The sequence below is a fragment of the Zonotrichia albicollis genome, chromosome 4 (genome assembly GCF_047830755.1).
Source record: "Zonotrichia albicollis isolate bZonAlb1 chromosome 4, bZonAlb1.hap1, whole genome shotgun sequence".
NCBI lineage: Eukaryota > Metazoa > Chordata > Aves > Passeriformes > Passerellidae > Zonotrichia > Zonotrichia albicollis.
This window is the reverse complement of record NC_133822.1, coordinates 40,066,862-40,094,077: the sequence shown is the minus strand read 5'-3', so window position 1 is coordinate 40,094,077 and position 27,216 is coordinate 40,066,862. Positions and strand designations below refer to the sequence as shown.

General features: G+C 38.9%; 1 protein-coding gene across 4 annotated transcripts; it reads right to left on the bottom strand.

The window, feature by feature from the left end:
* Positions 1-540: 540 nt before the first annotated feature.
* Positions 541-26,161, bottom strand: CEP83 (centrosomal protein 83). Of its 4 annotated transcripts, none has more exons than XM_005480681.4 (16): positions 26,013-26,160; positions 20,152-20,405; positions 19,636-19,786; positions 18,321-18,413; positions 17,904-18,035; positions 15,261-15,512; positions 13,883-14,014; positions 12,102-12,216; positions 10,482-10,626; positions 10,201-10,350; positions 9,475-9,550; positions 8,200-8,357; positions 4,710-4,839; positions 3,699-3,802; positions 2,857-3,037; positions 541-2,190 (listed from the first exon to the last, which is right to left on the bottom strand). In XM_005480681.4, the coding sequence occupies exons 2-16, from the start codon at positions 20,298-20,300 to the stop codon at positions 2,008-2,010; spliced, it is 2,151 nt and encodes a 716-aa protein (XP_005480738.2). In that variant the 5' UTR covers positions 20,301-20,405; positions 26,013-26,160; the 3' UTR covers positions 541-2,007. The 4 variants fall into 4 exon arrangements, with proteins under 4 accessions (XP_005480738.2, XP_026653576.2, XP_026653580.2 ...); XM_026797775.2 differs by lacking the exon at positions 26,013-26,160 and adding an exon at positions 22,442-23,716; XM_026797779.2 differs by lacking the exon at positions 26,013-26,160 and adding an exon at positions 21,672-22,069.
* Between the last annotated feature and the right edge of the window lie 1,055 nt (positions 26,162-27,216).

Sequence of the window (27,216 nt, the reverse complement as noted above, 5' to 3'; positions counted from 1 at the left end):
TAAAATTTCATTTTAAACTTTTTATCTGCATCAAAATACCAACCTAGATGTTGATTACAGCATTGTTAGTGATCAAAACTGCAACCCAGAGTAGCATACATTAACTTTCACATTGAAAGAGTAAGAGGATATCATCAAGTGTTAAAGGCATTATAAAAATTATTTTAATTTTTATATTAAATGTCAGTTTACTTTAAACAATCCAAATAAAACAATTTTCAAAGTTTCTTGTGCTAAGGTTATTTAATGTTTTGACTTTATGGAAAAAAACCGAAAAACAAACCTTATTGAGATGGGATCTTGGCAATAGTTCACAGAATTAGAGAATGGTTTGTGTTGGAAGGGACCAAAGATCATCTGGTCCCAGTCCCTCTGCCATGGGCAGGCACACCTTCCACTATTACAGGTTGCTCAGAGCCCCATCCAATCTGGCCTTGAACACTTCCAGGGATGGGACATCCACAGCTTCTCTGGACAACCTGTTCCAGTTCCTCACCACCTCCACAGTAAAGGATTTCTTCCTAATATTGAAACCTGCCCTTTTTCAGTTTAAAACTGTTGTCCCTTGTCCTCTGACACTCTCTGGACAAAAAATCCCCCTCAGTTTTATAGCCCCCTTTAGATACTGGAAGAATAATGTCTCCCTAAAGCCTCCCCTTCCCTGCTGGCCATGCTGCTTTTGCTGCAGCCCAGGATGTGGTTGGGCTTCTGAGCTGTGAATGCACACTGCTGGCTCATGGCCAGCCCTTCATCCATGAGAACTCCACTGTCCTTCTCTGCAGGGCTGGTCTCAGTGACTTCTTTTCCCAGTCTATAGTCACATTTGGGATTTTCCCTACCCAGATGCAGCACCTTGCACTTGGACATGCTGAACTGCATAATATCCCCATGGGCCCATGTCTGGATGACAGCCCTTCCTTCTGTTGTGTCAGCAACCCTGCTGAGGCTGCACTTGACCTTGCTGCCAGACATCAATGAAGGTACTGAAGAGCATCGGTGCCAAGAGTGAGCTCTGAGGGACCCCACTCAGCACCATCCTCTACCTGGACATGGAGCCATGGGCTACAACTCTGCCTGCGTCCATCCAGCCAATTCCTTATCCACTGAATGACAATTCACCCATCAAATCCATGTCCCTTCTGTCTGGAGATCAGCCATGTCATGTGGGACTGTACCAAAGGCCTGACAGAAGTCTAAATGATCACATTTGTTGGTGATCCCCTGTCAACCATTGCTGTCACTCCATCATACAGGGCCATATTGCTCAGGCACAATTTGCCCATAGAAACAGCATGATGGCTACCTTGGCTGCCCTCCTTGTCTTTCACTTGGCTCAGCACATCTTCTAGAAGGATCTGCTCCATGATCATCACAGACACTGAGGTGAGGCACACCACTCTGTAGTTTCATGGTTCATCCTTTCTTCCCTTTTTAAAAATGGGAGCATAATTTCCCTTTTTCCAGTCACTGAGGGCATCACCTGATTGCCACGATGTCCAAACAAGCAACAACATCAGCCAGTTCCCTCGGGGTCCTGAGATGCACATCAGGTCCAACAGACTTGTGGCTATTCAGCTTCATCAAATCATCCCAAACCTGCTCTTGGCTTATAGTGGAAGGCACTTCACTTCCCATACACATGCCCAGAGAAGCAGCACTTCAGAGAACTGGGAAGTCAAGTGGACCAGAAAAAGTCTGCAATTGAATCTCATTATTGAGCCTGTAACTGCTGCTATGCTAAATAGCATTGCACTGGTAACACAAATTCAGGGTGTAGCCTCATGAATGGCAACCCTGCATATTCTTTGTATGATTCCCAGTGAGAAAAGTCCTTAGACCTGCTGGTCCTTCAATCCAGCAGTAAAACAAGTTGAGCCACAAAGGAGTAACTATGCAGAATATATTTTATGCTATTCAGGCACACACAACCATGTTTTTGGCAAAATATGAAAAGCATGTACAAAGGATAAGTTATTGAAAGCTAACAGTATAAAGAGTATGCAGATTTTATTTGGAGTCCTCACTTTGTGCTTCATTTCCCCCAGTTATCTTATTTCTTGCCAAGTCCCCACATCCCACCATTACCCGCTCTCTAGACGGTCCAAGATCTTCCAGCTGTTTTCTTTGTCTGGTTTCTAATTCTTCCAATCGCTTGCCAAGCAGGGCAAGCTCTCTTTGATGCTGCTCCTCCTTGAAATTTAAAGGAAAAAGAATGTGGCTCTATTACATTTTACACACAAGGGACCAAAATGAGCAATACATTCATTTTCTTTAAGGAAAATAAAAACTGTAAAGTCCAAAACATCCATATTTGTTAAATTTTACTCATCAATGTTTCACGGGTATTATTCTTGATGAACAGCATCAGGAAGAAATACATTTGGAGATGTTCCTCCTCTCAGATGAAGGAGCACATAAACCTGAGGTCTCATGAATCTGTAAAGTCAACCTGCTCAACCTCAGCCAGAGAGATTTTCACCCTCAGCAGCTCAGCCTAAGACTTTTAACCACACAAGAAATCAAAAGCAGCAATACTGCTTTGCAATAACAAAACCATGGTGTGAGAGCAACAGTAGCATTCCTTGCTCAGAAGGAGCCATTTGAAGCCTCTGAGGGGAAGGACAAAGTATGGAGAATTGGCTTAAAACTACCCAGTCGTTACACTCCGTAATGTTTTCCTTTGTCTTTCAAGTACTCCTTCCTATTGCAAGGAAGGGAACATCTCCAGATAACTCAAAATTTCTTACTTCTGTTCAAAGATGAAATACGCCTTCCTTCAGACTAAGGTCAGTAAAAAAGAACTATTTCAGTGGCCTCTTTTGCTGTATTATTTTCCCAGCTTGTGCTATATCCCACCTGAAGAAAGGAGAAGGACGCTGCAGGCCCAGGAGGCCCCGCAGACGATGGGGTTACACCGACTGGGTTGAGTGCGGGTATGTCAGGACTCAGAATTATAGTCCGGAATTCATTGTGCCGACGCTGCAAGTCCTTCAGCCTCTTCTGGAGGCGAGCATATTCTTCAGAGGAAACATTCTGTCTAGGAAATAACAGATGGTTTATGGCTCAAGATCTTTGTTATCCCAACACAGCAGCACGGCTCTCCACGAGTGCTCTGCTGTTTAACACCTCCAGTTTCCACCTATCCTTACTCAGAAGAACTGGAAGGTAGATCTGTGTATGTTCTTTTGCCTACACATCTGTCTAAATGCCCCTCTATATATTTAGCTATCTGCTCTATTATAGATTAGAGTTTACATAAAATAAATTAAGCTTTTATTACCATTCACAGTAGTGAGTCAGTGCAGCTACATTAATTATTAAAATCAAGCCCTCTGTAGGGGCTCAATGAAGAGGGAAAAACCAGAACTTCACCTTTCAAAGAGGATGCCATGTCTGTTTCTCTTGCAATTCTGATGTCTTGTTCACTTCGTTCTTTTAAAGGGATTCCTGCAACTGCACCTATCAGGTATTTTTTTCTCTTTTTCTTCTTGAAGAGACAGCCCTGCAACTGTCTCATAAGCTCTCAGCTGCCCATCCTAAACAGAATCTATTCAAAGAATTCTAGTGCTGTAAAGGCCATTAGACTGGACTCTGGTTACTAATATAGGTAACATGTATCTTCAAAAATACTCCATATTTGTAAGTCATACCTTGAGCATATGCAATTATTTAAGCTAAGAAAAAGCAAAGTTAATTACCTATTTAACACTTGATTTTCCTTTTCTAGTTCTTCCATCTTGGCTTCCAAAAGTTCTATTTTCTCATGCATCCTCCTTTGTTTATTGTCATTGAGAGTCTTTCTCTGTCAAACAGATATTTCAAACAGCTAAGTAATACCTTAATAGATTAGATCCTGTAAAAATTAAATCTAAACTGTATGTGGTTTCAAGCTATAAAGAAACACTTTATGGGAGTTTCTTTCTTTAAGAAGAGATGCTGGGATGTTTGAAGGTGCTTAGAATGCCATGTTGGGAAGCAGAAGAGATGGAAAATGATTCATTGATGGGAATGAAAGAGGCACAACTGCCAGTCAGTTGTTGGTCAGTGACCAGCTGTACTAACAAACATTAGCAGTATCTGAGAATCACAATGGTCATCCTTTAAATGGACACATAGAAATGAGCATAAGCATAACCAAAAAAGTATGCTTCCTGTTTTTGGTTTTTGGTTTGGTTTTTGTTAGGTTTTTTTGTTGTTTGGTTTTTATGGCTTTTTTTCCCATATTGATCTTAACTATCTATGACCTTAAAAGACACTGGTAGGTTTCATAACCTATGTTCAATGTATAACAGCACTAATTAATCTTGAGGTTTTACCTGCCTTACCTTCCAAACTATTTCTTAAAAAGTAAGCTTAGGAGAAGAAATAAAATTTTAACATTCCATCAAGGAAAAGTAGAACATCATTTGTCTAGTATCTAGTATCATCATCCTCTCTCATCAAGGGGTTCACCTCTTAATCAATGCACACGTATGTGCAAAGAAAGCCTCACAAAATCTTTGATGGCATTATAACAAAGTTGTTGGCTGTAATATTATTTTGCATGTCATTCAACCTATTTCTATGCTAATCTTGAAGAACCCAAGCTATTTAGTTATTATATACAGTAGATTGCAAATAAACTCTTAACATTGAAACCATTCTAGCTGGCCAACATAAAGCTGAACTTTACCCAGGGTGGATCATTCAAAAAGGAAGAGACAACATGCCTTTTTCTGAGCAACAGCAGCTCGACATAGCTTGTTCTTCATTTGCTTGTATTTCTCTTCATACTCTGTGACATGCTGTGTAAGCACATGCTTCTCCTGCAGCCATTCCATACGCTGGTATTCTGAAGTCCTTTGGAAAAATCAGGGCAAAAAAATCAAGAGGTCATACAATGCAGCACATTCAGTTAATACCTTAAGGCTATTAAAACAGATGCATCTTTTCACAACTCATATACTTAAAGGATCTGATGTAAATTTTATTATGTTAACAATCTAATTGTGACTATGACATTTGAACCTGGGCATTATCCTAGGATTTCTTTAACTATCAAATTTTGAAAACTGATTCCAAGAAGCTGATTGTTGGTGTCTTCTTGGATCAGCATGCTGCCAAACCACCCAGACAAAATTCCTCAATTCAGGTCAAACCATCATAGTAGAACACAAGAGCAGATGCCTATTCCAAACATCAGTTGTCAGAACTGTTGACAACTACCTTCTCTATTTAGGAGAGCAGGGTGCTGCCCTATGGGGTCTACTAAATCTTCATAACAGACTTGCTTAGGACATGTTCCCAACCAGAACAAACACCAGCTCAACAAGAAGCTCCCACTAATACGGTTTCTAGACAACATTCCAGCTGAACACACACACCACCAAAGACATATGTTATCTGTTTAGACTTTTGCATGGTTACAACACACTAAAATTAGGCTGTGTTCTCTAGCAGTGTATAGGAAAGGAGCCATTTCTCCGTGCTGCCTTGTTTGTTTGGGCTGCCTGCATTACGAGTCAAAGCAGGCAAGAACTAATGGAATATTTAATTACATTACTGTTAAAAATTAAAATCAAATGGTGAGATTCTATCTAGCAGATTTTAAGACGACCAAGGCCTGGTATTAGTGCATCCACCACTACTCCAGTCCCAGGCAGATGCATTTTCCCTGCAGGGACTCTGAATGCATCTCCATAAATTTCTCACCAAACCACCTCTCCCTTCCCTGTCCGGTTTATCTCGGCTGTTTGAGGGGCCTGGAAGGCCCGGGGTGGCCTTGGGGCAGCCCGCGTATCGAAGGACGAGAAGAGGCTTCAGTTCTTCTTTCTGGTTTTATGTTTATTAATTGTTTATCTAAAAGATGTTCTTTCAGCCGAACAAAGATCCGCTCAGCAGTCAGCCATGGGCACACTGTGCCGTCCCCCGGACCGCCACGTATCTTTATACCCCTAGTTACGTATACAATATTTATCATTTTTCCCCAATACCATCTATTCTTATAACTCGGTGTACTCTTAGTAATAACCAATCCAAAGGTGCCACCGTGGCCAAAGAAGATGGAGGAGAGGAGGAAGAAGAAGGAGGGCAGGACACACCCCAATTCCTCCATCTTACTCCTCTAAACCCCCCTGTACATAAATCCTAAACCCTGCTTCTCACCCTCTAATTAGCTAATCTTTCCACCCTTCACCCCGGTGAGGCCCTCTTATCTTCATAAAGGTGTCGTCTCCCGTGTAGGGTCAAAGTCCTGCCACCAGACACTTCTGGCAACATTCCAGGACTCCCGGGCCCCCCAAGGGTGGTCTCAGGGGCCCGGCATCCCAGGACTCAAATCCTGAGATCCCACACTTCCCCACAGTAGAAGTACTGGGCATCATCCACTCTCACTTGGGAAACAGAGTCCTGGCCCCTGTGTCACCTGTCATGGCTCTTCTAGTTCGTGCAGCATGGCTTGTACCTCACTCTGGACTGCAAATAACTACTAGCACCCAGGAACCAAAGCACTTTAGATGAGCACTGCTTAGAAGTAAAAGGATTTCAGCTGAAACAATGGTTAAAATGCTTGAGTTAGGTGTGAGGGTTTCTAGAGGTGTTTTGTGTTTTGGTTTTTGTTGTTGTTTGGTTTAAATGCCACTAACATTGTTCCCAAAATGCTAAACAAGTCCCTGTTTGAGCTCATTTCTGATCTGTATCCGGCTCATAGTTTGCCTTCAGCTTTTTTTCTCCTTTCACATTTTCATTTCCAAGCTTAAGATTGACACAGCCATTTATGCAGCAGCTTTGCCTGCTTATGCTCAATGCTCAACTGGCACTATTTATCTGGAACTTTTTATCTTGTTGTCTCATCTTTTGGTCCCTATTTCACTTCCTGTTGCTTTGGTGCAACTTAACTCTTTGGTGTTCAAGCTCATAAGAATTTACTGAACTGAGAAAGGAGGTTCTATCACTCACAGATTCATAAAAACAATGGGAACATGACCCAAGGCTCCCAGGTTAGCAATGGCACAGGCCTGCAGGAATTACATGCAGGCTACAAAGCTGCTTCATTTCTGCAGTACCAACCTTAGTGCATCTCTCAGTACCTACATACTTGTATACAATGATCTCTGAGGACTGACAAGTTCCTTCCAGTGCCTTCCCAGGAAAAACTAGTCCTGACTGTTTTGTGATCCATAAATATGTAAATGACAATGACAGCCTCATTCAAGTAACAGCAATGATCTCACTCAACATGTGAGTACACCTCCCTAAAGCAAACATCCAAATATTTAATGTGCTTGTGGCATACTCTGCCATCCAAATGCAATAATATCTTCAAATGTTGAATTGAAAAGCACTACCTAAACTAATGACAACATAGCAATTGCAGCACCAATTAATAGGAAAAGAGATGTTAAAACAAAAGTTACATAATATCCTTTGGAAATGTTGTATTTAATCTGGGACACCAACTTTTTGAAGCACCCACCACACAATAATCCAGTACTAGTTTGACAAATATTGGGTTACTAAACTAATAAATTCTGAAAAACCATTTCAGACTGACAAACTGATCTTTAAATTCCAGGAAGGTGTTCATTTCTGTATGGAATCTGAATAAAATTTGGCTTCCTTCATCATTTATTGTCATACTTTGTTGACATGCGGTCAAGCTTGTGCAAAAAAAAGGAAAGTGATTATTTTTAATTTTGATGAGAGGAACTAGAAGATATTTTATAAGCTTTTACTTCATATCAGCTAAAAGTAGCTAGTGGGAAAGGGAAAGAAGTATTCACACATATACTGACTGGGACTGTGGAACCTTATCATGCATAATACAATGTTTGAATGCTTTTTTCACACATACAGCTTAAACACTCTTAAAAGAACTCTCTGAAACTCTAGATACATTTATACCTATAGAAGTTTGACGCCCTCTTCAGTCAAGTAGAATTTCAATTTATGCAATAAGTGTATCTCATTAATCAATAATTAATTTTAACAGATACAAATGGAAACCAATGGAAACAAACTCCTCTGTTTTTAAAGCTGACATGAGGAAAGCTTTTATACATGCTATGCCCACAGAATGTACAGCCATTTTTTACAACTGTTCAATATTTCCTGACCATTTTAACTTTCTGACTTTATTCAGAATCTACAATCCACAGTTAAGTAATCTATATGAGAAGAACACAAGCAGCATGAAAAATAAAGCCAAAAGAAAAAAATTACTTCTCTGTTTCCAGTTGAGCTTTCTCTGCCTGAGCCCTTGCATGTTGACATTCTTGTTTCAATCTCTCTATTATTTCCTTCAACTTTTGATTAGATTCCAGCAAATCTTTTTCTGATTGAGAAAGTGAGGCAAGCTGGAGTTGGATATCATTTATTTGCTGCCAAAACAAAAAAGAATTTTTCTATTTCAGAAGATATGCAAATAACCAGCAACTGATTTTGAGATACTGAGACAATGCAAAATGGAGACACCAACTAGCTTTAGCTTTTCATTAGCCTTTTTTACTCGTTTCTTTTCTCTTTACTCAACACTTTCTCCAGAAGCTTTACAGTAAATCACTACAAGATAAAGGGTTTCTGTTGTAGTTAAAATGAGAAAGATCAGCAGGAAGCTTCTGCCACTGAAGTGTCCCCCAGAACTTCAGAAATCCAACACTTCAGCCCCAGGCCTGAACAGAACTTGAGGACCACGAAATATTTAGCAGCAGAGCTGTGGAGCTTTCCAGGCTCTTCTGTTCCATACCATACTGAGTGTTACAGCCAACAGGGACTGTACCAACCAGTTCACAAAACAAGGAAGCACTGAAAAGTCCAACCTCTGCAGCCAGCATACACAAATGATCATTTCCCTTTCCTTTTCCTCCCCTCACATGGACACTTAGATCCCCCAATTTCTGATTTTGGGAGGAAAAAATAAGTGTCTCAAACTTCAAGTGCACACAGCATGCAGAGTAGTTTGATGCACAGCTATTGTTATTACCTACTAAATAACATCACAGGCAAGCGGGAGTTAAAAAAATATAGGTTTGCTTTTCAACACTGCCATCAATTGACTATGCAATAGAAATATACCTCTTTACACTAGTTTGTTCATTTATGAAACATCTGTTAAACACTTGAAGAACCTCAGATGAGAGATGCAGTGTAAATGCAAAGCATTACCTAGAAACAACTTATAAGTCTCCATGGCAACTGAATCTCCAGTTAAATAGTGCATAACCATATTCAATATACCAGTCTATAAACATTCAGATTTGAAATCCCTGTTACCCACAAAACACATGAAGCAAAAAACTGTAATCCATTTATAGAGGTCCAGGAAAGCACAACTGATTTCTGAACACTTCTCCTTTAAATATCTAAAGTACCCATTTCATCCCTCCAGGGGAAAAAAAAAAGCCTTAAAAATTCAATCTAATCTTCAAACGCAGGACATGGTAACTACAGGAAAGAATGTATTTCTTTATAAAACATTATAATGCAATAAAACCTTACCTGTTTCAGATCAGCATTTTCACATTTCTTTTCTTCCAGCTCTTTTGTCTGCATAGCTTGCTGTTGAATTTTTAATCTAAAATTGTGTAAGACATCCTTATTTTTATCTAATCAAAATTCCAATGCTATAAATTAGGACAAATCAGCCTGACAAATAAATAGCATTATTTGAAAGGCTAATAAATATTAAACTAAAAAAGCACTGAAAATATATTTCTATTAATTCTTGGAATTCACATAGGAATAAGACTTTTGGAGTATGATTAATTTTATCATGCTAACCTTCAACTATAGTAAGCTAAGTAAACTCCCAGCCATAATAACCAACTCAGAGATATCATATCAGGTCTCAGATTGCCAATTTCTGCTATGGTGCCATTGTGGAATGAGAAATTATTTACTCTAACACTGCGGCTATGTCAGCAGCCAGCACTAAACTAGTTTTAACAAATATGTATTGCCAAATTATTACTTCAAAAGGGTCATTGAAAATAACACTTAAAGGTTTGGACTAAAAGGGACACCATCTCAAACAGTTAATTTTTAATTCTGCACTCTTTTTTACGTAGTGCAAAAGATAATCCTGTTTAATCTACACCAGTGAACACTTCATAATGAAGACTTCTGTCTCTATGAATAGTAAGCTTTCATACTGTCTACTGTAAAGACATTAAGGAGGGAAAATGAGAAATCTGTGCTAAGATTAGATTAGAAAAGTCACACTACCGCAAACGCTGAAGTTCCTTTTTGCTAGATTCTTCTGCCATCTGCACAGCACGTAGTTTCTCTTCATACTGATCCTTTTCAGATTGCCTCCAAGAATCTTGTTCCAGTTTCATCTTTTCTAGATCAGCTAGTCTGTTTTCGAGTTCTAACCTAAAACATTATTCAACATACACACAAGAATCACTAGAAAATGTCAGAAGTGTTTAGTTAAGAGTGATATTTTTAAAAGTATCACAAAACCATCCTCTTTTAGAAATTGAGGAGGCAATCAGTAGACATACTTTTCATTCTGTAAGGCTGCAATATTGTCAAAAACTTCCTCTTTGGCAGCTTGCACTTTACGAATTAGCTCCCGATCCTTTTCCACTAAAAGCACTTTATGTCGCTCAACAGCTGCAGTAAGAATTTCCTTGTCAGACAGCAATCCTGCATTATACATTAAAAAAGTTAAACATGTCATTATTGGTAAGAACCTCCTAGGAACCTATATTCAAATAACTTTATAAATTCACAAAAGGGAACTAAAAATCTCAATTCAAATGACAGAATTAATGGGGGAAGGAGAAAAAAGCAAAACACAAGAAAACAAGAAGAGACCTTTCTAAGTATAACAGTTATATTTCCAAAACTTTTGAAAAGTAACCATTACACTGAATAACAGTCTATGAGAGTTTCTTACTTTAATAAATGATAGTAATTAAACAGTTAATATTATTACAGATTTAAACTCCACAGCAATTTATACAAAGCATTTGTACCTGTTCCATAACAGCTATGCAAAGGTCAAGCAAAAAAATTTTCATTTTCGGAAAAAGCTTACAGTAAACAGAAACTGGTTGTCATTGAAACCAGTAACTGGGCAACAACAAATCTCAATTTTAATCCACTTATATTACCAAATGAGACATTTCTAGAACCATGACTTCATAGGCAGGGACAAATGATACAAACTAAAATCTTGTAACCGACACCTGTATTCACTGGCAAATAAGCCAACATGCTCTAACAGTGACTCCTGGTTATTCAGCTAATTCAGCAATGCAAATGGAATTCCACAGTAAGTTCAGGTGAATTTAAATCTTGTCTGTATTCAGTTTCATATTTCACAGAGCCAACATTTCTAGTCTGCAATACACTGTAAGCATATTGTCAATACAGAAAACACCACTTTTTCATTGTCTTAGCGAACTTACTATTAAAGCAAGTGAACAGAAACAACTATTTCAGGAACACAAATGTACTGTTTTGGGGCTATGGCAAATCAATGAGGACAGTTCTCTTTGAAACAGTGTAATTGTGTAGTTGTGTGATTTAAACACAACTAGTACTAGAAAGCTTTGGCCTTTTCACTCTAGGAAGCTATTTCAAGTTGCCTAGATACTCAGCTGCATCAGGTAGCTTACAGCAATGCCTGTTCCCTTCAGAGAATGAGCTAGGTGCTGTATTTTGTTTCATGTGGCAGCCTTACAGAATTGGTATCAATTCCACAGACACAGAATCAAAAAACCCAACCACTGAAGCTCTGTGGCACGATACGGTTTCAAGCAGAGTATGAAAGACTCGAGAATTTACCAATAATAGAAAAAAATAACCATATGAAGTACATAATTTGAAACAGATCATGCTCAAATTGTGTCACAAATGCACTAATTTACATAAATGAAAAACTGCTCTCAATTGTTCTCTCCCTGGTAGAGCAAGTGAAACAACACAATTACTTCAAATACCAAATGAATTGTCAGATCTATCACCTAGACCAGAAGTAGAAGCTGAAGACTGCTGGGGAGCATTCAGACAAAAAAACAGTTGTATTATTCTAACAGAAGTAAATAGATGAAATAATTACAAAATAATTATTTTCATTAATAATTAATTCATCAATAATTAATTTCATACTTTACCATCCATTTCACTTTGAATCTTGTTTCTCTCTCTTTCTACTTCACTCTTTGTTCTTGCTGCCTCCAGTTTGACATTTGTTACCTCCAACTTATGTGAATGTTTAAGTTCTTTTACCTATGAGTTAGTAAAAACCAACGTCAAATTAACTATAATAAATTTATGTATATTTACTTTACTTCTGACTAAAGATACCTCAGAATCAAGCTAAAATAAAATGAAATTGAATCTCCACAAGTAAATCAAAACAGTGATATCCAAAGCCAGAATATCAACTACTTCCCCAAGTAACTTCCATTTGGTAAGTACTTATAGTCCCCCTGGCCTCCCGGAGTGCTACTCAATTTCTCAAAATCCAGGTCTGCATAGTCTTGAAGTGCATTTTAAATCAAATACTGCTCTAAAGACAAATGGCCTCATAAAAGTAGGAGCCTTAAGAACATCAAATCAATGAAAATTACTGCTTGCATGGAAACTTTCTATAGTTTAGGCATTTGAACGCAGTAATTACACGGTCAATGTGAATTAAATATCTGGAGAAAAGCACTTATAATGAAAATCCATTCACAATGACAAATGTAATTACAACCTGCTTGCATATACAAGTGGCAAAAGGTTAAGAATGACACAGTAGCTTATTAAGTAACTACATGGAAGATTTAGTTGCTTATATATCAAGTTGATAACATTCAGGGCAACTTGAAAAGATTTAAGGTGGCTTTTTTAAGGCAGAAAATCCAGAGGACAAACAGGCACCTGTGCTCAGGAATAGGTTTGAGTGGGAGCAGAAGCAGGTAGAGGTTACTATAACAAAGCTTTAATTTTCCTCCCTTTGAGAAACATGACTATAATATTTTATTTTCTCCTGCTTCTGGAGGGGAGCAGAGAAGACCAGTTGATACAAAAAATAAAGACTGTAACAATATTCTATATATTTTGGGAAATGACTGAAAAATCTTTACCAGAAGTTTTCCCTTCCTATTTAGCATTCATGGGGACCAAGTTGGGTATATTACATAAAGAGGCTTTAAATAGTAGTATAGCTACACCTTATTCCTATGGTAAATTAAAACTTTTTTTAATGAATGACCAAAATTAAATACTTAGCACTCAAATATGCACTGTAAAAAGATCTCAAAGAAAAAAAAAAAAAAAAGGAAAAGCATACAATCATAAAATGAAACCTCTAAGATCTGGTGCCAACACAAAAAAGTCACTCAAATATGTTTTAAGACAATGGTCAACTTAAAATGCTGTGATGCAATTCTGTACTGAAATGTTTCTGTACAAGCTATGCTGGCATTAACCAAAGAAAAAAGCTATGCTAACGTGATTCCTCTGCTTCTAATCTAACCTAAATCTCCACAAGTAACTCCAATGCAGCTTGCTTCCTGTAGCTAACACAGCCCATTCAGAGGATAGTTTTTAAGACCTCCAGAAAAAAAAAAAAAAAAAGATAGAAAGATCAGTTTTAGGCTGACTGTTTTCATGAACATTGAAAACATGAATATAAAGATACCACTTCACAAGTCTTGTTCTGTTCAGGAAAAAGATCTAGAAGAAGGAATAGTAACAACATAACCTCAATCTTTAGAGAGACTTTCAGGTATGACATATCTCCTGTAAAGTCATATATTCTTTATCTTTCAACTGGAATTGAGGGAAAAATTCCATATCTATTTTAAGTCACAGCAGATGACATTGTAACTTTTAGTCTAAAATAGAAGCAGAAAAACATAAAAGGGTGTGAAAAATATATTTTAGACACCATAAAAGTACTTACTTGAGCAGCTAAGGAATTGACTTCTCGTTCAGCTTTGTGGAGTTTGCTAGTTAAGAGAATGTTTTGCTCATGACTCGTCTGCAGTTCTTTCTCAATGCGATCAACCTGTAGTTCAGCAGACTTCTTTTCTGCCTTGAATGAAGGAAGTATTTTTAGGATTTTTGGAGCTGGGTTGCTTCTTGTTACTCATTTGAAACCTTTGGTTGATCTGGGCTTTCAGATATTACTGTCTCATTATAATATATAGTATTACATATAAATATTCAACTTTGTTCTACCATATATTCCAACACAACAAGGTTCTTGAATTTTAGTGGAAAGTCACAACTATTTTTACTAACACCTCCTACACAGAATCACTCCCATTTTCAATCCTCCTTGATAAGGAGTGATGTAATCTGATTTACTTAGGAGGCAGCAGGTGTGCCCACCAGTAAATTACTGGGCTATAAACAGTGTAATTACAATTAGTGTTCATAAAGTGTAATATGCTGGCCTATGCAGTTATACTGATGGAAAAATTAACATCCTGGAGAGGAAATAAAATGCAATTTCTGCATTATAGATTCTGATCTTTACAAGACAAGACCCTGATCTTTAGTGAACCTCAAAAAGGTAATCTAATACATGATTTCACCTTTCTTTTTCTAAACACTTCTGCTTTCAGCAGGGCTCTCTTTAAAGCTGTCTAAGAAGATTACAGCACTTTTTAAGTTGAGATCAGAGCATTTTGTAACTGAAGTATACAGCACTGATAATAGTAAAAATAAAAAGAACCATCTATCTGCATGCTGCAACTGTGCAAAAAATCTAGGTGAAGAGGCTCACTGCCTAGAGAGGTAGCAAGGACTGACAGAAGGTCTGGAGGAATACAGTAGAATCCTGGGAAAAGTGCAACAGCCCAGAAATACCAAGGAGAGCAACAGCAGAGTAATAAACAACTGCAGTAATGTGGTGGACAAAGAAGAGGCATAGGACAATGACAGATGATGAAGGGACTAAAGAGGGGAGCATCATGTGACATTCTTGAAAAGAATAAAGAATTTACTGCAGCAGACTATTAACATATTGGTTTCTAAGTCCAGCAAAGTGGCAAGGGTTGACATGACCCTCTTACTGACTACAAATATGGATATGACTCGCTTGTTTTGAAAGGATAATCATTCAGCATAGTCTCTCAGTTGAGAGACTTCCCAAAGTTGAACTGGCAGTGCATGACTCCCAGTCAACTACAATTTGACTTTAAATCTGAAATGTAGAAATTCAAATTGTGGAGTCAATGGCAAAATTATCAGTGATTTCTGTGACAGTTCTGTCAGGCCAAGTGCTATTCTTACTGTACTCTACAGGGAGGCAAAATAAGAACAGAAAATCTTACCTCTAGAGATCGAATCATGGTCTGCATGTCAGCTAACTGTCGTGCTTGTACTCTTTGAACATTTTCTGCTTGCACAACACTGTTGTGTCTTTCTGCTCTTAGTTCTTCGACTTCTGCTTCTAAGGCTTTTAATTTCTGACACAGTTGTGCCTTTTCTCTGGAAAGTGCCTCCACACGTTTACTGTCCCTTGTGGGATCAATGCTAAGCAGCTGATTATGGAGTTCTTCCTTATCTTTATCCAGTCTTGCAATCTGATAGTTGTTAATCAGAAAAATAAAAGTTCTTACATTGGTTAGATGTCAGGCAGCAATAATTACAGTAGTTAACAATTCAGAAAAGAGTAGCAGAGGACATTTAAACATTCATTTGCTTAGAGTAGGAAAGTCAAAGCAAGACCACCTGAATGCCTGTTGTTAGCGTGGTCTGTTTGAGCACACTACAGAGTGCAACACTGGTTGGTGTCCTCATTAGCAAGCTGGATGATGGCATGGAGTCACTTCCAGCAAGCTTGAGTTTGACACCAAACTGGGGGGAAATGGTCAATCTGTTGGAAGGCAAAACTGCTATCCAGAAGAATCTGGACAAGCTGAAGGAATGGACAGAACTGGATCCTCTTCAATAAGAGGAGCAAGACACACATCTGAGATGGAGGAATCCAATGCAACAGTACAGGCCCATAGCAAGGCGAGGAAGCATCTCCATGGAAAAGGATCCGGGGGTCCTAGCGGACAACAAGCTAAAGGTCAGTCAGCAGAGCACCCAATCCAATCCTGGCAGATTGGCAGAGGGATAGCTAGCAGATCCAGGGAAGTGATCCTTTGTCCCCTTTCCAGGACGGATAAAGCTGTACCTGGAGTTTGTGTCAAGTCCAGATGGCCACTAAGGTGTTCAGAGGGTTGGGGAAAATGACATATACGGACAAGCTGAGGGAACTAAGCCTCAGTTCAGAGAAGATGCACAATGATGGGAAGAGAGGCAACAGGCACAATTCGGAACAAGTGAAGTTCCAACTACGTATTGTGAAAAAAGTTTACCATGAAGATGGTTAAATACTGAAAGAGTCTGCCCAGAAAAATAATGGAATCCCCATCCTTGCAGATGTTCAAGACTTGGCTGGACATGGACCTGAGCAATCTGATCTCATTACACTTCAATATTTTAAACAAGATTTTGGAGTATAAAGAGTTTCTTCCAACTTCTTATGATTCCTCTATTTTATAATTACAACAGAACTCAAATCTGCTAATAACTCCAGACAGCCAACATGACTGGGCCCTGACAGACTAGAAACCAACAAACAAACAAACAAACAAAAAACCCAAACCAAAACCCAATAACAACAACAACAAAAACCCCAACTCTCTCTTACAAAGTAGTACAAAAGGTACAAGCCAATCTGGAGACTGTAATTAACAAACAAATTCATAGATTGTTACACTTCAAAATAAGTTACATGGACTGAATATAACAGCAGGACCAAAAGAGTAAGAAAGAAAGGTATGTAAGAATTCTCTCCATATTTGGAGATTAGTCCAAACTCTGATTTGCAGCAGTCCTTTTAAAAGTTTCACCAGTGTTCTCTATGAACAAACCTGATTTCTGCAGCAAAAGCCCTCCAAATGCCTTTTATGAGGAGATTCAATTGCATTATATGCCCAAGCCATCATTTAAGAATCAGGATGTTTTTATAGCCTCCTTGTGCAAAATGACATGGAATGTTATAAAACCTTTGAGAGAAACCAGATCACACTGTGCCCTGGGCTCAAGGTAGTTGCATTCTGTGTAAGTGTGCTAATTAGCTGCAGGACTAGCAAAAACTCAACAAGCCCATGAGAGAGGCAGGCTGTAAAGCAGCATGTGGGTTTAGCTCCAGGAAGGACAACTGTTCTGTTTTTAATGCACTACATTTGCAAACTTGGATTGATTTTGCAAGTGATGATTGCTTTGATTTTTGTCTGATGTTCAGAGTAATACATTCAAATCTGGCATCCTAGAATATATGCTTCCAGACAAATACTTAAATGGATATGCAAATGACATCTGCAACTCATTTACAATGATGTATCTATTTAAAACATAAATAAGCTGACAATTTATTTAGCTACATACACTTTTGAAAGTCCAAAGAAATGAAAAAATGGTTTCTTCAGGAGCTAATACAAACGAAATGAAGTTATCCAAGTTTTCAGTATCCTTTTGATAATCACTATTTTGATCCAAACTAACATCATGGTAAGTACATTGCAAAACATACCCTTATCTGCTATTAACAATATATCTTCCTTGATAAGTTGCCACATAAGTAATTTAAAGCCTAAACTTCCATTGGTCAGTCAGATAATTAATTTCAAATTAGCATCATGTCACAAACCACAAATGTGATTAAAAACAGCTTTAAGCAAACGTCATTTACCAGAAAGCAAGTTATTCTTACTTTTAATAGCACAAATATTGCAACCCATCACTGAACAAATCTATAGAGACAGCCTTAGGCTAAGTCACAGAAGTGCTTCAAGAACAAAGAGAATAGAAACAAACATGAAATGCAGTCAAACTGACAACCCTTCAAGCACCAACAGTTCCACAATGTTCAAGCAGCTTTGTCAGAGATACTTTCTAAGCTACTAAAATATTCTACATACCTCAGTCTCATATTTTATTTTCTTCTCTTCTAAAATATGTGCATGTTCTTCCTTTTGATGCTCAAACTCTGATTTCAGAAAGGTATGGTCATAACGAAGTTTGTTATATAGTGTTCTGTATTTTTCTACTTCCTAAGTTAGAAAAAAAAAAAATTAAAGTTTTCAAATTTATTTCCTTTAAATGTCCATGCAATGTTTCTATTGCTTCACAAGTTATCTTTGATTGACTGAATGATGCCTCCTCTCTCTTCTATGATTTCAACCTTTCCTGAGGTTGAAATCTGGGACAAGAGTACCAGAGAAATAATGCCATACTTTGCTCCCCCTTTCAGTTTTAATTTCCTAAGGTTTTAGGAACAACTATAAAGCAGCAATCACTACTCTAAATGAAATAAAATTTCAATACTTATGACTTACATTTTCTAGCTTCTGATAACGCTCTCTCATAGGAGACTCCAATTCCTCATACATTTTTGCTTTTAACCGTTCTAATTTTTGAGGAGTTAGCACCTTAAAACAGAAAAGTATCACAAGTAATTAGTCATATTCATTCATATTATTTACACTGTGATTGGTCACATAGCCAGGAATAAGGTATTTCAAATATGTTTTTAGGAATTTTACTTAATTTTCTAGGTTTTTCTAAAGAAATTTTAATAGTAGTTACAAAAGCAAAAAAGTATTAGTGAACTAAAAATATTCTGGGAAGATAACAAGCATTTGGAATGTCAGCATTTATCAATAGAAGCAACACAAATTTCAGGCTGAATTGCCAAGAGATTTATCTCCTTTGTGGGGGATGGGGGAAGGAAAAGCAGTCTCACATAAAAGATAAAGAATTAATATCTAACTGAAACAGTAAGTGAACCAACCCAAAAATATCAAAACAAGCAACACCAAACAATTATTTGCAAAACACATTAGATGTGTGTTCTCCAACAGGTACATGGATACTGGTTTAAATGGAAAAAAACACCAGGAAAGATTCCTTGCCTTAAGCTCGACTCTGTAAGGTATTTCGTTAAAATTTCTTCGTAGGGTTCACACAGCAAACTATCTACCAAGAAATAGTTTAAAACAAAAAAAATTCCTCCACAACTGTGACACAGTCTTATTTATTCTAATTTTCTTTCACTTATCTGTACCCTGGAGTCCCTGGAAACTAGTCCTAGATATGCTACTGAGGCACATCTCCTCCATTCCGAGTCTGGGATCCTTTGGTTAGAGATGATATTTTTTTTCCTAAGAACATGTCCTGCATTACTTTAAGGAAACAAGCAGTTACATAGAGTGTCACCCAAGTTATCTTCGATGTTGAAGAGTTTTTTTGTTTGATTTTGGTTTGGGATTTTTTTAAGAAAAGAAAGAAGAAAGCTGTCATCACAAAGAAAAACAAATATCTATCTTTTTAGTCACTTGTCCTAACAGATTTAGGCACCTAAGTTACCCTCCAAGACAGATAATTCTCCCCTTAACAGCAGAGCAAACATGGATAGAGACTGAGAGCCTTACACAGCACCTAACAACAGGATTTGGATGATTCAGTTAAACAAGGAAACACTATTTTCAACCCATAGTCACTCAAGAGAAGAGCCATTGCTTGGACTGGGAGAATTTCAAGTCATCTGAAATATATCCAAGCTGGGTATGCATGCTGCATGAACAGAAAAATATGCATGGTCCTACTACATGATAAAAATACATCCCAAGTCCTTCCAGTAAATTATCTCACCTGCTGCTTCACTTGTTCCAGCTCCTGTGTTTTAGCCAGCAACTGCTCTTGAAAGTCAGCAAGAAGCTGCTGAAATTTGTCATGTACAGTATCTTTTTCAACTAGCAACCTTTTCAGTTCATCTTGTGATTTGGTATAATCCTCTTGCAATCTGAAAGATAAAATTTACTTTATATTCACCTTTTAAAATTAGACCTTAAAGCTCAAAAGACTCACACACAGGAGCAAACATATACGGACACCAAAAAAGAACTAAGCTATTAATATCATCTTTCTGTAATATATTGAAAAGTTATCCCACAGTTATAAGCATAAAAAGTGCTGCAGAAACATCACCTGCAACGTCTTAAGGTACTTCGAATGGCTTACTTTCCTATATGAACAAAAATCTCTTAAAATCTCTCCTTACACACAGGAATAGCTAACACACATCTCATACATACAAATAAACCCCTTCCAACATTTAGCTTCACCATTTAACAACTCAAATAGAGAAACTTGCTTAAATTGATGTACCTTAGATGTTCTGCCCTTAGAGTTTGGTAATTTGCTTTGTGGTGCTCACTTCGCATTTTTTCATCCATCAAAAGTTTTAGTATTTCCTGTGAATTAACTGCTTCACCACCTTCACCCACAAGGGGAAGGAGGTTGCCCAAAGCATCCATCTTATGAGGACTGCTCACGATGAGTATGCAGGAGACAAGATTAATGCATAATTGATCTACAAGACCATCCACTGGTTACACTGGCATCTCAGAAGATCAAGACACCTGAACAAATACAAGGACATGTGATTAGCATTCAAGCACATTCACAGTTCAAAGGTTTCACACACTGCTTTTGCTTTAAGTACAGAAGAATCCTGGTTCTGCTTTAACACAGATTAGAAACCTTTACTGGAAGTGCAACTCTTCTCAGGGCAGGCTGCATGGGCAGAGAGGTAACCGCTCCCAGGGGCACAGGATACACTTAAACATGAAGGTCACTGGAGTCAGTACAAAATAAGAACAAGCACTACTATCTGAAACATTACAAGACATGTTATTTTTACTTATGCTATACATTGAGACTCCAACCATGATGCCCTATTTATGCCTTTTTAATCAGAGTTCAAGCAGAGGTCACAGATAGCAGACACACAGCTTTTCTTACTATTTATTAAAAAGGTTGTCACTCTGTCCTAACATGCTGTATTAATCAACACACCAATACTTCAGCTGGAAGAAAAGCAGATAATTCTCTCCTGAATTCCTACCAAGCCCTCTCTGGAGAAGAGCTAAGGTATCAGGGAGAGCCTGGAAGACACCTGCCCACAGTTCAGTTCTGAAATAAGTCACTTCCTTATTTTCAAAGCTTATTTTGTGGTTGCTTGTGACCTTTCCAGAAAGACTTTTGCAAAATGTGATAATATCAGAATGGTGTGAAGAAAGCTGCAAATCAAGAGTTCCTGAGAAATAAGGAAGTATTCTAATATGCCTCATTAGTGCTTTTTGATATTTGAAGCAATAGGTAAAAATCTGATCATTACTGACACTTCCACAGGATCTGGGGGAGGGAGGACTGTAGCTGAATTTTAGGGAAGTTACAAAGACTTGAAAACAACTACTCTGCCATTTTAGCTTTTTGCATAGCTGGACTGATGCCTAAGAAGTCTATGTCTGCAGTGTGCAAAGTGTACCTTTGTATAAAGTAAAACTCAAACAGAAACAATGATAAATCCCTACCATCACTACAAATACCTTGCCTTCTTTACATGCACAGTTGCATGTATATTTTCTACCACAGCACTCTTTCATGAATGTATCTTAAACACTTCAATTTGATTTTGTAAACCCCTGAACTATAAGCAAGATGAAAATATGGGGAAAAAATCCATTCCACTATGACAGGATAATGTCAAGAATGTGTAAATGTAAGACTTTCTTTCCCCGTTTTCCTTCCTCTGTTGCTAAAACGAGAAAAGGTCAGAGAAAAATCTACCACTCATAACATCAGTCTAGGCAAAGCAACAACAGCAAGTTTTTATTCTGCTTTACCCAAATTTGCTGAAAGAACAAAGAGGAAGAAATCAGAATAAGGAACATTCTCCTCTGTGGCTGTCCTAAATGCACAACCAATTTCAAACATTAATGACACAGGTTTTGAAGACCCTCCTAATCAATACAATCTCTTTTTCATCCCTGAATTTTGTTGGCTGTTGAGAAACAAAGGACAACAGCAATTTTCAAACTCAATATAAAGACATTTTCAATTGTTAAACCAACAGCTGGACGAGGAGAACAGGTCAGTGATGCTAAAGACAATAAATCATGTGAGAGGGGAGAAAGCTCTGGCACACAGAAAATTCAAGGCAGCATGTCCCTAAGAATTTCTAAGCATATCAACAGGGTTAACATGATCACTATTAAAAGCAAGCAAAAACCCCACACAAACAATAAGAACAAACCAAAACAACAAAAAAACCCCAACAATCAGGCAATAGCACTTTGCTTTCATATGTTGTAGATACTAAATGTAACTATCAAACTATAAGCCAAAGCTCAGAATTAGGAACACAGCATTTAAAGTCAGATCCAAATCCTGCTGCTTACTCAAGTAAGAAGTATTTTTGAAGTGGCATAATGGAGATAAAGTCAAAGACACCAAGGAAACGCTACGTTTTCTCAGACAATGTCAGCCAAAAGATAAACTGGAAGACAGCCTTTCCTACTCTCTTTTCCAAGCTGCTGCAGGTGAGAAGTACATTCTCTCCTCACAGCTTTCGTTGCTATCAAAAAGTGCACAAATTACAACGCAAGACACACACCTGGCCATGTATTCATATGCATGAAGATTTCATTAAAAAGATAAAAGGAGAAAAGAGAGGGAGATAATTGCAGCTGACAAAACAATGCTCCAGACTGCGAAAACCTGTTGTATTTAAGGAAACAAAACTCTTTTGGCTTGCAGGGACATCTAGCGGCAAATGTCGTGATTTGCATTCCTGGTGACAACTGGGAAACAAACAGAGATTTCATTACTTCATGACAGCTCTTTCCTCGAAAACACAAAGAGCAATTAGTAATATTTAACCTATTCACATGAAAAAGTTTTTTCTTGTTTTGGGGTTCTTTTCCCCGCATCACAAAATTTCTGGCAGTAAAGTGCTCATAGTCAAGAACATTTAGGGATACCAATACTTTATTACCAACCAGAATCTCTTCTGTGCTAATGGTGGACAGTAGTTATTCACAGTCAGTGAACAGGCCTTAAATAATCTTCAAAATTACACAAAGACTACAGTCATAGTTTTTGAGAAATACTTTAAAAGAACACTAGGTTCTTTCTCTCTTGGAGATGTGTTCAAGAAGTGGAGAAGCATAAAACATACTTTAAAGAAACTAAACCCACCATCATATTTAAACTTAATTCTACACCTACTTATTTAGCAAGCTACCAAACGGCAAATTTATATCAGTCATCCCAAATTCCTGCTATGAAGCCTTAACATAGTTTTCCATAGGTATAAATACAAAGGCATTGGTGCAGTGTCCTGAAACCTAGGAAATGCAGACTCTGTAGCTAAAATGGTAGTACTGTAGAATACCTAAGTGAAGGAAATAAATTGCATTTCCAAGAATCACCTTTCTTCTCAAATTATTTCTCTTCCTAAAGAGAGAAACACTGCTGAATTACCTACTATACATCTCTCCTCTTTATAGCTGCACATCACGAAAGGGCTATGCTTTTGCAATATTTTTCAGCTATATTATTTTAACTTTTTCTTTGCTACAAGCTCTTTAAAAGTGAGAATACTTGCATTTAGAGAAAAATATTATATATCAATATGATTTTTTTCTTTATATGAATTTTTATGGCATTTTGTTTTCAACACCAAGGCTTCCTTCTTGTTCACCTGGCATAACCAAATGCCATGACTGCACCCATGCATCCATTGGTCATTCCCCTGAGTGCCATACATAACTCGCTCATGGCTCTCTTTTCCATGCCACACTTAAAACACTTAAATGTATTGTCTCTGAACACAGTTTGAAACAGATAGATGATACAATGAATATAATTTTGCAACTAACAAAATACTGACAGTATTTAGCCTTGTGCCAAGCAGTAAAATTCTCATTAAAATCTGTGAAAGTCAAAGAGCTTCTTCACACAATTCATGGTCTAATGCCTCTGCCTGCTTCTCTTACAACTCCAGACCTCTTTATTTGCTCTTCTTTTCTAATCCAATTAGCCAAGATCTTCTGAAACAATGAACTATTTGCCTGAAAGAGTGAAAAACTCAAGGAAAGCACAGCCTCATTAAAGCAACTCTTCAAACACCACCCCTTCTCATCCCTGCTCAAGAGTCTACAGCAAGACCAGACAATGGTCTAAAGCAAAAGTATAATCCAACACAAGAGCTCGCTGTCACCAGGAACGGGAGGGCTCCACTCCTCCTTTCTTTGTCCCCATTGCTGTGTTTGTCATTCATCAGACCCCTTCATGAACTGTTTTAACTCAAGAAGCCAACACACTCAAACAAGCAGAAGACACTCAATAGTTTTTCTGTGAGGTCAGTGAGTCACACAAGCTCATGGAAAAATCCAGCAAGCGACATCATCAGTGAAAGTGGGCAGCTGGTACGGACGAGGGGAAAGGAACAAAGAGCCAAGTAAACAGACAGGAGGAGGAGCAAGCCTTTCTCCTTTCAGGAGCACAGAGCTGGCACAGCACAGAGCTCAGATGTTCACAAAATCACAGCCTTGGACTAGATGCCCAGATTTTACACAGTCACAATTCAGTGAAACAAGCCCTATCTTAAACAACTATGCAACACAATCATAAGAGATCAGACTTCCCATGAACATGAAGTGTGCAACAGAAAACACCCCGACCCCCTTCTATATCTTTTGAGAAATGCAGCAGCACACCACATTTTACTTTAACAGTCCATATTCTACTGATCTGTCATCAGCAAGCTGCAACAGTCAACACAATCACCTTAAAAAAATCTAGGGAGGCAAAACCAAAGAGAAACAGGAAATCCTTTGTTATAGAGAGTTCCATAACCCAGACACTGCTCAGATGTTGCTGCAGAGAATCCACTGAAAATCAATGCTTAACACTTTTGTGCACCAATACTGGAGAATATCTGTATGACAGCTGCATTTCAGAAGACACCAAGCTCATGCAAGCTACTCTCACTCCCTCCACAGCAGTGCTCAAGGTACAAGTTTCAACAACCATTAACCATATATTATGGCAGTGTCCATCCCTACACACAGCACATGGTACCACCCTCTCAGTTTCTGTCTTACTAACAGATCTGGTTACTTATTAGGTGAAAAACAACAAACAAGGTTCTCTCTTAACTCAGGGTTAAAATTTGTGCTTTAGCCACACACACTACCAAGCCAAACTGATAGTAGTTACTGATCAATTTGAGTTCTGAATGGGAGCTACACCTGTAAATTGAGCTGTAGCCAAGAGCAGCCAGTCTCCAAACACCATGTATGTTTTCCAATGATTTTTCATGGCAAGAAGCCTTCAAACACACATAAACCTTCACTCACTAAAATTTCATTCCAAGTTCGACCCAGGATTTTTGCAAATAAGTTATATTCCACAAACAAAGCTCTTCTGAAAAATCACTTCCCTTTCATGCTGACTCAAAAACCGAGATGTTCAGGGAGGGCATAGGTTTCACATTGTCATACATATCCTACACCTCCTGTAGGCAGAAACATGGTTTTATATACACTCTACAGTACGTGGACGAAGATCGAGTGAGAGGCCAAGCGAGCTGCATAAGTCACTGTTATCTTTTTCTGTTTTGTTTTTGTTTTGTTTTACTTTTAGACGTAGGAGCTCGGTCAGTGGAATACCACTAACACGGCTGACACACATCCAGAAGCACAGAAAAATAACAATTTCCCTCCGAGCGAACGTGGCTGAGGATGGCTGGTGGAAAGCAAAGCAGACAAGCGAAAACACTCGAGAGCCCGCAGCGAGCGGGCTCCTCCTGCCCCTGAAGGCGACGGCGAGCGCGGCAGGCCGCAGAAGCCGCGGCAGCCCTGCCGGGGCTGGAGCAGCGGGCACAGAGCGGCGCTGGGCCCTCCCGTCCCGGCTGCGCGGTCACCAACGGCGCGGGCCGGGGGAACGCGCGGCGCCGGGCACCGGCCAAGGCACCTCCCCGCCCGGCCGGCCGCCAAGAGCTGCGGCCCCACGCACGCAGAAGGGCCGCGATCAGCCCAGCGCCCATCGGAGCCCGGCTCCCCCCTTACAGCCCGGTGCCCCGCACGCCCCGACTGCCCCTGGCACAGCGGAACCCCCGCCACAGCCCAGCCAGGCGCGACTGCCGCCGGCCCGAGCGATTTAAAAATGGCGCCTCTCACCTCCCGCCGGCCGCGCCGCCGCCGGGCCCGCGCCGCGCGGGGCACGCTGGGAGCGTTGCCGGGGAGACGGGCGGGCTCCGCAATGGCGGGCCCTCCCTCAGGGCGCACCGAGCTCACCGATGCCGCTGCTCTCGCACGCAGATCGGTTGAAATGCTGTAAGCACCGACTTCTCGTAAAGATCCTCATTGTCCCTCTAAAATCGCTTTGAATGAAGCAAGAGATTGGCATTGGCATTCCTCTAATAAAGTATTGGCATTCCTCTAATAAAGCTAACAGCGCTTTCATAAGGATTAATATTGTTTTCAACTAGTATATTAGAAGGTGGTATTGGTGATGACACACACACACATAGCCAAAGAAAAGGTGACAAAAAACCCCCAAGGCAAATGTGACGTTGCCAGCACGGGAGATGACAGCTGCGGTCGCTCCCCAGAGGTGGCTGCCGGCTGATGAAGGGTTTGGATCCGTGATGGCTCAGCGGCAATGGCGGGAGCTCAGCGCTCCTGCCAGCCCGGCTCTGCAAACCGCTGCGCAGGTTTCCGTGTGTGCTGCACTTGTTGCAGTGCTAGAAGTGAAATATCAACAGTACTCCATCCATACCAATGCACACCTATAGGGAGATAAATTACTCCACAGGACTGCAATGAATTAAAAATTAATCTTTATTCAAAACTAATTTTGATGAAAAATATGGTCATTAAAACCCATCAATCCAGTTTTACACTGCAAAGTAATCTTTCTAGAAGGTGTCATGAAGTTAAACTCTCCTTTTCTGTATCCAATTTGCTTCTTTTTTTAATTTTTTTTTTATTTTTTCACTATCAGCTCTACAAATATTAACTAAGACCAAACACAAGCCTTTCACCCTTTTACGTCTGCATTAACAGGAATGGTAGAATAACACAGATTTTTTCTCTGGTTTTATTAGTGTCTGTTCATAGCAGAACTACATAGCTATAATCTATTGGAAAACAATTCATTTACGTGAGAAACAAGACATGACACCAAGAATCCAGAGCACTCAGTGTGAGCCCTGTGGGGGACACAGCAAAAAAGCTACAAAATGTAAAATAATTTAGGTAACTAAAATCAACAGACAGGGTTGGGTGTCTCTTGCCAGCTAATTCAAGGAATAATTATTGTGTAAGTATTTCGAATGCATAATCTTTTTCTAAAAGGATAACTCAAGATGGTGGAAATTGT